This window comes from Anas platyrhynchos, chromosome 24, assembly GCF_047663525.1.
Source record: "Anas platyrhynchos isolate ZD024472 breed Pekin duck chromosome 24, IASCAAS_PekinDuck_T2T, whole genome shotgun sequence".
NCBI classification, from domain to species: Eukaryota; Metazoa; Chordata; class Aves; order Anseriformes; family Anatidae; genus Anas; species Anas platyrhynchos.
Genome location: NC_092610.1, coordinates 1,203,193 through 1,213,860, shown reverse-complemented (window position 1 = coordinate 1,213,860; position 10,668 = coordinate 1,203,193). Strand labels below are relative to the sequence as shown.

The 10,668-nt window shown below is 59.9% G+C and overlaps 1 protein-coding gene across 1 annotated transcript; it reads left to right on the top strand.

Moving 5' to 3' along the window:
• The first annotated feature begins 287 nt into the window (after positions 1–287).
• TMEM39B (transmembrane protein 39B) lies at positions 288–7,863 on the top strand. The gene is made up of 9 exons (XM_038167396.2): positions 288–411; positions 1,831–2,040; positions 3,363–3,582; positions 3,870–3,953; positions 4,611–4,765; positions 5,373–5,709; positions 6,366–6,553; positions 7,001–7,121; positions 7,482–7,863. The coding sequence occupies exons 2-9, from the start codon at positions 1,913–1,915 to the stop codon at positions 7,716–7,718; spliced, it is 1,470 nt and encodes a 489-aa protein (XP_038023324.1). The 5' UTR covers positions 288–411; positions 1,831–1,912; the 3' UTR covers positions 7,719–7,863.
• The last annotated feature ends 2,805 nt before the right edge of the window (positions 7,864–10,668 follow it).

The following is a 10,668-nucleotide window of genomic DNA, read 5'->3' as shown; positions in this document are numbered from 1 at the left end:
CTCGCATCCCCCCAGCAGAGCCTTGCTGGGCTGTGCACTCTGAGAACTGGGAGGAAAAAAGGAGCAGGCAGTCACCAGCCCCCCTATACGAGCAACCGGGGCTGGGGGCAGCGGCAGCTGCGGGGGGGACCCCGATGGGGGGACGGGGGGATGGGGGGGGCTCGAAGCGGCGGCGGCGGGACTCGAACCCGCGGTCGGGAGCGAGGGGGCGGGGCTGGGACCGCGAGGGGCGTGGTTATGTAAATGAGGGGGCGGGGCTGCGTGTGGATGGTGCTGTGTTGTATACAGAGGGGGCGTGGCTACGTGCCGAGGGGGCGTGGTTATCGCGGTGCCGGAGGTTTGTCCGCTGCCGGCCGCCGTCGCCCCCCGCCATATTGCGCCCGGCGCTGGCGGAGCGGCGGCCGGAGATGGGTGAGGGCGGCGGGGAGGGGGCGGGGGCGGCACCGGCACCGGGAGGGACGGAGGGGACCGGGGGGGGGGGAGCCGGAGGGGCCGGGACGGGAGCGGCTGAGCCGGGGCGGGGCCCTCCGTGAGGCGCAGGCGGCCCCGCCCCGCCCCGCCGCGCTGAGGGGGCGGCTCCCGGCCGAGGCCTGCAGCGGGCCCCGGGGCCGCCCCCCGGCTCCACAGGGCCCCGGGACCCCCCCCGAGCCCCCCCGGTGTCCCCTCAGGAGCCCCCCCCGGGCCGCCCCCAGCCCCAGGCCGCGTCCCCCAGCTCCCGAGGGGCCCCCCGGGACCCTCCCGGGCCCCCCGACCCCCCCTTTCCCCTGAGCCCCCCCCGGCCCCGCTCCTGTGGTGCCCCGAGACCCCCCCAGGCCCCTCCTTGTGCCCTGGGGCCCCTCAGTGCAGCCCCCCCCCAGCTCCCTGAGCCCCCCCCCAGCTCCCTGCCACGTCCCGGGGCTTCTCCCCCTCGGTGCTCCCCCGCCGGGGGGTGCCCGCCTCAGGGTGTCTCTGATTTCCCCGGGTCTTTCCTCGCCGCCCCTCCTCGTCCAGGACCAGGGCAGTTTGCTGGGGGTGTCTGAGCCCGGTGTGAGCCTTGCAATTGGTTTGAGAGCGGTGCCTGAGCCTGCAGTGAGTTTTCTTGCTTCCAGTTAATTGCAGACTGGAGAAAAATAGGCAGAAAAATAAATTACAAACATTTGGTGTGACCTGATCTGAGTTTTGTCACGGCTCAGAGCCCGCTTCTGGCGGAATGCTGTGTTCTCACCCCATTCTCTCCTTAAGTTGTGTATCTTAATTGTATAGGTTTAAGTTTCATGGTTTAAACAGGACGCAGAGGAGGTTTTTAAGCCCTGGGATTATTGATGTTGTTTGCTCCGTGGCAAGGAAGCCCTAGGAAAGCTGACTTCAGGCTAGCGTCCCGCTGGGCCCTGCACCATGCAGACATCCCCTAAAAACTCTCCAGGTGCCTTTTCCCCATCCCAAAAGGGCTCAAAAAGGAAAAAGCCAATGGTGTGCCTTTAAAACAGCTGCGAGCATTTGGGGCAAAAGGGGGCCGAGGTAATACCCCTGACTTATTGAGCCCTTTGGGCAAATTGTGTAACGTCTCTGTGAGCGCCTTGCTCTGCCGGGGGAGCAGGGATCAGATTCAATTCCTTGCGAGCTGCCTTGGGTTGGGGGGGAGGCACGAAAAGCTTCCTCCTGCCCCCTTGCAGCCTGCAAGCTGCTGCACGCCCGAGAGCGTCGGGAGCTCTCTGGGCCGTGTCCCTGGCAATGCAGGAGGAGCCGGAGCCGGGCTTAGCCCCCGGTGAAAAAAGGGCCGAGCGCGGTCACCTTGCACTGCAGGTGCTGGGCGAGCAGCCGAGCCTTACTCCCAAACCTTCTCTCTTCCAGTTTTAAGGACCGAAGCCGTCGCCGCGCAGTGAGGAGGCCGGCAGCTGCCCCGCAGAGCAAACCCTCCGCACCCTCTGCTGTTATGGCAGGGGGAAGGCGGGGTCCCAACCGCACGTCCTACTGCCGAAACCCCCTCTGCGAGCCCGGCGCCGCTGGCGGCTCCGGACACTCCACCAGTTCCTCCGTCACGGGCGTGCGCTCACGCACCAGGTACAGCGGGTGGCCGGGTCATTCAGTGGAAAGCAGAAACACGTTTTTGTGTTTTTTTTTACCCAAAAAGGTGGAGTTCTGGTTATTGGGTCTCCGTGCCCCCGGGTTTGTCACGGGAGGTGTTTCTAGGGTAGAGTTCAGCTCGGTCAGGTGATGTGCAGGCTGCCTTTGGTTCTTCTGCAGATTCTGGCCCAACTGGTTGTTTGCATTTCTGGTTCGGAGGTGAGAGAGGTGAAACGAGAAGCCGTGCACCAGCAGGAATACGAAAGCAGGCGGCACCTTGTGAACTGCCTGCGGAGCCAATGGTAGCTCCATCGCAGCCTCTCCCCGCTCGTGGCCCTGGGCCAAGAAATGTGCGGAGACAGTTATTCAGACAAGTTATTGCAAGGCTGCCGAGAGGGGAGCAATCCACCTTGTACACGCTTTGCTGTGATAGCGTGCACAGAAATCCTTATCACGGAGTAGGGAATGCAGCACAGGGCTCCAGGGGATTTGTCTGTGTGCTGGGAAGCCCCAAGTGACAGCGTGTGTGCATTAAAAAGGCCTCGGGTCTGTGCTTAAAGCCCTCCGCCGGGGGTCCAGAACTTGTCAAGCTGGGACTTGGGGGATTTCAGGCACAGCTTGGGTTCCTAAAGTTGTCCCCACACTTATTTCAGGCTGTCAGCCTTCGGTTTGAAAAAGCAGGGGTTGATCCACCTGCGTCCACCCCAGCTAGAAGCCTTTCTGCAGTCGCGCTCTGAGGCTGCTGTGATTTCGTTTTGGGATTTTCAGTAGGAATTTGGCACCTCCTGCTCTGTGGTTCCTTTGAAACCCACACCCAGATTCCTCTGACTGTTGTTATTTAGAGATTGCAAATCAGGAGAGATATCTCTGCTGTATATTAATTCCCTTCCCTTTGATTAAAAGGGTTGGTGTCTGGAATTGTGTGCGTGCTCGCACAGGAATACGCTCCTCTGACTAAACTTGTTTTTCCCCCATCGTTGAATAGAAGCTGAAGAATGAGAAAGGGCTTGTGTTTAATTGCTTTGTATTTCATGTTCAAGCACTCTTAGAAATGTAAATAGCGACTCCAGGCCCAAACGCTCGCAATTAATTAAGAGGGCCACCGGTTGCCCCTTGAACAGCCCGACACAGCCACGGCTTTTTGAACCTGCCTCAAAGCGAGGGGTTTAATACCAAACCACCCGGCGCTGTAGGCTGGCCTGGTTCCAAATATTGCTTTCACTGGGAAAATTCCTGCTCGCATCTGCCTGGAAGACGCGTTGGGGAAGTCCTGGGGGTGCTGACACGGAGTGACTGCTGCTTCTGCTTTGCCCTGCTAGGAGCGGTTCAGGTACAGGCCTTTCCAGCCCACCCTTGGCAACGCAGACAGTCGTTCCCCTGCGGCACTGTAAGATCCCCGAGCTGCCCGTGGAGAGGAGCGTGCTGTTTGAGCTTCAGCTCTTCTTCTGCCATCTCGTTGCGCTGTTCGTCCACTACATCAACATCTACAAGACCGTGTGGTGGTACCCGCCCTCCCACCCTCCTTCGCACACGTCGCTGGTAAGCACCAAGGGACGGCTGCTGCCTGGTGAGCTTTACAGGCTCTCTCGGGTTGTTAGACGTGAATTTTTCCATCTCTGTTTTATTTAAACTGCACATGACCCTGCAGGGCTGCCCGTGTGGCTTTCGTTTGGTGAATTTTGGGCACCGGCTGTCTGCTTGGTGTTCTCTTTCTGATTTTGAAAAAGAGAGCCCAAGGAGAAGAGAATACCTTGGAAGCTTCTCTGTTGAGTGTGGGTCTGTGCTGCCTGATGGAAAGCGGAATCGTTTTGTTCTCGTTGCTGCAGAATTTTCATCTGATCGACTTCAACGTGCTGACGGTGACGACGATCGTCCTGGCACGCCGGCTGATCGTCGCTATTGTGAAGGAGGTAACGTCCCCGGGAGAATCTCAGCGCCGTGCTTCCCTCGGGTGAAACGTGAAGTTCCCTGCCCCTTTTGCAGTCCCAAACTCTTCTGTCCTTTTCCAATGAACTGTGGGCTATGTCCCAGTCAGGAACCTAGGTGTGGTTTCTAATTGGAAGAAGGGAGAAACAAGCGTCTCAGATCTTTGCTCGTGACTCTCACTGTCCTCCTGTGCTTGGTTCTGCAATGCTGTCTCAACTAGGCTGTAGTAATGCTGCTTTGTTCCTTGCAAAGAGCAGCGTTTGGCTCTTCTCCTGTTTTAATTTACCCAGCTCTCTAAGGAGGAGCCAGTATAGGTTGGTTTCTGCTGACTGCAGAAGCTTTTTGTGGTCAGCAGGTCCAGGACAGTGGGCTGGTGGCCTAGGTAAGGACCAGCCCTTAACAAGAAGCCGAGACCTCTCCTCGTTCTGACCTGAGGAGTGAGGCCCTGGGTTCTGGAGGCTCTGGATTCCAGCCTAAAGGCAGCCTCCCCTTTCTGGTGGCACTCACATGATGCCTCTCACTAGCTCTTCCTTGTGCTTAGGGTGTTGGTTTAACAGACTGAGCGCTGCCCGCTTGCTGCTTGCTCCCTGGAGGAGCAGTGAGTCGGTCTCCCCTCAGCCCTGCTCCTTCTCTCCCCGCAGGCCTCGCAGAGTGGCAAAGTCTCCCTGCCACGCTCGGTTTTCCTGGTGATCACCCGGTTCGCCGTTCTCACCGGCACGGGCTGGAGTTTGTGTCGATCAATAATTCACCTCTTCAGAACCTACTCCTTCCTTAACCTCCTGTTCCTCTGTTACCCGTAAGTATCTTGTCTGTCATTTGTGTGACTTCTGATGTTGCTCAGGTAAAAGGAAGTTTGGAAGTAAATAAGCCCTTGATTACACGGCAACAGAACTGAACCTACCCTTTTCTTGCTGTGTCACGTTTCTGCTTGGTCCCAGGGCATATTTTTCCCATTTGCACACCTTTCAGCCTTAATGTAAGCATTAATTACAGCTCCTAGATTGCTTGTGTCATCTGAAAAGGATTGTCTGTTTTTCCCATGGTATTCAAAGAACCCATTCCTTCAGCTCACTGTAGTCCTTCGGTGCCTCTGCCAGGTGGAGAGGATCAAACGCTTCCCTGCTTCATGTTAACCAACAGAAGGAAGCTGGCTGAATTTCCATTCAATTAGTAGAATTGCTCCCTTCCCTCTGGTAGATACAGGAGGAAGAATCCCGTAAAGACAATAGAATTGTTGGTGAAGGTGGCCTGGGTTGTACTGTGATTTGAGGTCATTTTGGTGAAGATCTTTTCTGGAGTTGGTTTAGGTGGCAGGTGCCATTTGGGACAGGGATGCAGTGGTAAAGGTGTCGCACGGGGAGCTGGTAAGGACGTAACCCCCTCTCTGCGCCTCGATGCTGCAGGTTTGGCATGTACATTCCCTTCCTCCAACTCAACTGTGACTTTCGGAAGACGAGCCTCTTCTCCCAGGTGGCCAACATCGGTCCCAGAGAGACCGGCGAGGTGAACTTCAGGGGCAGAGACTACCTGACAGTCCTAAAGGAAACCTGGAAGCAGCACACCCGGCAGATGTACGGCATGGAGGCCATGCCCACTCACGCCTGCTGCCTCTCCCCAGATCTCATCCGAAATGAGGTGGAATACTTGAAAATGGACTTTAACTGGCGGATGAAAGAGGTGCTGGTGAGCTCCATGCTCAGTGCCTACTACGTGGCCTTCGTGCCAGTCTGGTTTGTGAAGGTGAGCCGGAGCCCTCCCTGCTCTTGCAGCCCTGTGTGTGCATCGTCCCACTCCTCCCAGTATGGGACTGGGTGGGGAGGACTGGGGAGAGGTGGGCACTGGTTTAGGGTTGCTCTTTGTGAGATGTGCATCCGTCTGCTCCGTGAGGAGCTGTGTGTCCACTCACCTTCCCCAGGAGCTAAAAGGGGGGCGTTGGACCCCAGGCTGAGCAGTCCTTTGCAGGCTGGCCTTCTGTTCAAGGCCAGGGGACTGACTTTAACCAGGGAGGCAGTCCGGGAGAGGATGGATTTTATTTAGGTTTCTTAGGTGCTTTGTTTCCTGGTATGTTGTGCAGTGAGACAGGTCTGGTAATAAATCTGTCAGACCTCAGGGATGAGCCCTGCGGGACTGCTGCCCCCGCCCATCGCTGGGGGAGCATCAGAAACATTTCCCCATATTTGGTGCTCAGTAGCGAGAGCGTAAATGTTTTGCCGTGGTGTGTTTGGGAACTGTACAGCAGCCGTCCTACATGAATGTGGGCGCCTCTTTTGGAGGAAGGCTGAATGGCTGCGTGAAAAGCCCTCGCTCTACCTGCCGGGGCGCTTTGTGTTTTGATGGCTTCGTGAGGTGGGGCTGTCCAAACACCTCGTCACATTCTTCCTGTCCCCCCCACACAGAACACGCAGTACTACGACAAGCGCTGGTCGTGTGAGCTCTTCCTGCTGGTTTCCATCAGCACGTCGGTGATCCTGATGCAGTACCTCCTGCCCGCGCGCTACTGCGACCTGCTCCACAAAGCTGCGGCGCACCTGGGCTGCTGGCAGAAGGTGGATCCTGCCCTCTGCTCCAACGTGCTGCAGCACCAGTAAGGAGCTCTCCCGGGGCTGGGGGTTTCTCTTTCTGTTGGTGCGAACAGAGGCGGGATGGGGGAGGCTCAGCTTTCAGCCATCTCTCTTCTTTTTGCCATAAAAAAAAAGAGAAAGAAAGAGAAATGAAGGCAGGGTTGTGAGCTGACACATCTGGCACCGTGCAGACACAATCTGTGCTGTCCACTTGCAAGTGCTGCGGGCAGATCTGATTTTGGCAAGGTGCCTGCTGCTGCTGGCCACAGGTCACTGCCACAGTGACGTGCCTCAGCAGCCCAAATTCTGCCCTCACGAGTGACCACAGCTCGCCACTGTGGAAAATGCCACAACCACGGCTCGGACATTGTCCTGGCTGAAAGGGGAAGGCAGCAGAACCCCCCTTAGCCCCCAGCCCCTGTCTCCAGCTGTGCGGGTGGAAGTAAAAGCTCTCTGCTTGTCTTCTGCAGGTGGACAGAGGAGTGCATGTGGCCGCAGGGAGTGCTGGTGAAACACAGCAAGAACGTGTACAAAGCTGTGGGGCACTACAACGTGGCCGTGCCGTCGGACGTCTCGCATTTCCGCTTCCACGTAAGGTCACGTCCCCTGCTGGGAACGCACGGGCAGCTCCTCGGCAGGGCTCTGCAGCCTTCGTCCCGAGCACCTCAGAGCTGCTGGAGGCACGAGCTGGCTCTCAGGGCAGGGAGCTGCCCGCTGGGTGTACCGGGGGCAGAGAACGAGCTGGATTTGGCATTTTGTGGTAGTTCCACATCTGCCTTCGGTGCTGCCAGGAGGGCGACTGCCCCGTGCAGAGCTGGTTTGGGTAGCGGTGGTGCCTGCAGAGGGGATCCCACAGGGCCACCCCCTTGGTCCCTGCCTCACGCGTCCTGTCCCAAACGGATCTGGGGGGCTGCTCCTCCGCTCGGTGCCTCACTGTCACCTCTCCTCCAGTTCTTTTTCAGCAAACCACTGAGAATCCTCAACATCCTGATCCTGCTGGAAGGAGCCGTCATCTTCTACCAGCTTTACTCGCTGATTTCTTCGGAGAAGTGGCATCAGACGATCTCACTGGCTCTGATCCTCTTCAGCAATTACTACGCCTTCTTCAAGCTGCTGCGTGACCGTCTGGTGCTGGGCAAAGCCTACTCCTATTCTGCCAGCAGAGACTCAGAGCAGAAGTTAAATTAAAACAATTGCACTGATGCTCAGCTTATTACAGAACAAACAAAACGAGAAACCCTCAGAGCTTTGTATTTTTGTTACCACTGCTTTTTTTTTTTTTCTTTGATAACTGATGTAATTAAAAGGAAAAAACATATTTTTTTACTCCCAACAGTTGTTTGTGCGTTTGTTGGCTGGTGGAATCCCAGGAGGTGGCCTCCTCCTGTTTGGATGTGAGAGGAGAAATTTATTAACGGGGCTGGGTTCTGGGGGGTGCGAGGGGAGCTCTGCAGGACCCCGACCCTGCCTTTTCCTGGGACCCTGCAGAAATCCCTGCAATGCTCGGTGGCAGCAGGGTTGCGTTTTTTCACTAAAAACGTTTTTAAGCTGCAGCCCCTTGCTGGGGGGGAGAGCCTCGTGCTGTGCGCAGCCCCCCAGCACCACCCATCCCTGCGGCTCGGGGGGGGGCTGACCCTAAGGGAACCCCAAAAAACATGGGGCCAAACCTAGGGGGGTGCAGGGGGCTGGGGCAGAGCCCTGCACCCCCCCCAGCCCCAAGGAGCCGCATCACCGAGGGGGGGGCTGCTGCCGGGGGCGTTTTTCAGGCGCCCACCGGGAGGGGGCTCGGGGTGGGGGGGCCCCAGCAGCCGCCGCCGCCCCCGGCCTTTGTTCGGGGGGGCTCCAACGCCGCCAGGGGGCGCCCGGGGAGTGCAAGGGGGGGGCCGGGAGCGCGGAGAGCCCGAACGGCTCCGGGGGGCATCGGAGGGGGCTCGGGGAGGGGGCCGGGGCTGGGGGCTGGGGGCTTTCCCCTGCTCCCCTACCTTCTCGTGTCCCCCCCCATCTTTCCCCATCTCTCCATTTTTGCCCTGCTCCCCATTTTTCCCCTGTTCCCCAGCTCCCCCCCGTTCCCCCACCTTCCCCAACTCCCCCGTTTTCCCATTCTCCCCCTTTCCCCTGCTCATTTTTTCCCCAATTCCCCAAATTTCCTCCAATTTTCCCCCTTCCCTCACCTTCCCCTGCTCCCCCACCTTCCCTCCATTCCCCCACCTTCTTTTCTGCTCCCCATCTTTCCCCATTTCCCCACCTCCCCCTTCTCCCCTTTTTCCCTGTTCCATTTTTCCCCAATTTCCCCAATTTCCCCAGCTCCACACCCAGCCGGGGACACCGTGGGGGCCAAAGCCACCAGGGCAAAACCCCCGAGGGCATGGCGAGGAAGAGGAAGAAGGAGCAGGAAAGCGAGGAGCTGGGGCTGGCAGCCAGCCTGGGGAGGGTCCCAGCCCGGAGGGGGGGTCCCCAGCCCATCCCCAGTGCCCCCAGTGCCCCCAGTGCCCCCGTGCCCCGGAGCAGAGCTGCGCCCCGGCCCCCTCCCCGCTGCGGCAGGAGGAAGCGGCCGTGTGCAGCCTTTCCCGAGGATGAGGATTTCCTTCCTCCCATTCAGCGGGGACCCTGGGGTTAGCACGCAGCCCTGGGGGGACCTCAGCCCGCAGGAGGAGGGGGTCCGGCTGTGGGGCACCCCCCGGGGGCAGCTCCCACCGGGACCCCCCTCTTCTTGTCCCCCCTGCCCAGCCAGGACCCCCACAGCCTCCCCAGGGTTTGGGACGAGGCAGCTGGCGGTGCGGGGGTGTGCAAGGAGCCCTGCAACCATTTTCTTCTCTTTTTCCATGGTTTTCCCCCCATTCCCTTGCTCGCTGCAGATATTTGGGGACACGGCCCAGCGCAGCATCCCTGGGGTGGCCAGGCTGGGGGTGGCTGAGCTGCAGCAAACAGAGCCACAATTTTGGGGCTCCCAACTGCCCTGGGATCAGCAACACGACCCCCCAGCTCCGTGCAGAGCCCCCCCAGCCCCAGGGCTGCCTGCACCCCCATGCATCCCAGCCCCTTCCCACAGGGCGAGCGCATCCCCAGCAAGGCCCCGCAGCTGGGAAGGGCGGCGGGGAGCTGGGGGGGGGGGTCGGGGGGGGCACTTCTCCTTTCCCTTGAGTCACCAGCAGTGAGCGCAGGGGATTTCCCCGGGGACCCAGAGGGGATGATGTCCCCGGGGAGATCCCGGGTGGGAATTCCCCCCGGGAGCAGCGGGGGGGGTGAGCCGCACAGGGGACCCGGCCCTGGGGGGGGGCTGCAAGTGGGGGTCTCGGCCCCTCATCCCTCTGCCTTGGAGACCTGGGGGGGTCCCCAGCCCACCCAAACCAAACCGAGGCATGGGAGCAGCCCCCGGGGGTCCTGGCCTGGCCGGGCTCCATCTGCTGCCCCCCCCCCGGTGCCCCCTAATCCCGGATTTAGCAGCCAGATGCCGGGCGCAGGTTTGCTGCAGGTAACGAGGAGCCCTCGGGGAGGGGGCTGCGGCCAGCAGAGCGCAGGCAATTAGGGCTAATCCCACACCTGCCCCTAACGAGCTCCGGAGCCACCAGGGAGCCCACGGGTGCTGGGGTCCTGTCCTGGGGTGCCCCCAAACCCAGGACCCCAACACTGGTTTGGCAGCGGGGGCAAAACCTGGGGAGAAACGGGCTCAGGGTGAGCAGGGACCAAGCTCCAGCCTCCTGCTGCCCACGGGGGGGGCAGAAACGGGGGGCACGGGGGCTGTTGATGGGGCTGAAAGAGCACAGAGGGGGCCGGGGGGGAGCCCCCCGTGCAGATCCCCGCTGCGCCGTGCCCTTTAGCTGCAGGCCGGTAGCTTTAATTCTTCCTTCAGAATCGTTTATGCCATTAATAAAGCCAAATCCCTAAAGTGGCTAATTAAGGGTTCGCCCGCCCGCTGCCATCTCACAGCGAGGCAGGGGCTGGGGGAGATGGAGAAGGGGAAAAATGCCATGGGGTGGTGGGGGGGGGGTGGGGGGCAGCCGCTTTGTGCCCACCCCGCAGCATCTCCTGCCCCTGGGGGGCTCCGTGGGCACCCACAGCAGGGGGGGGGCTGAGCCCAGCCGAGCCCCGCTGCCCACCGCTGCCCCCAAACCCGACCTTGCCCGGGGCTTGCCCTGCC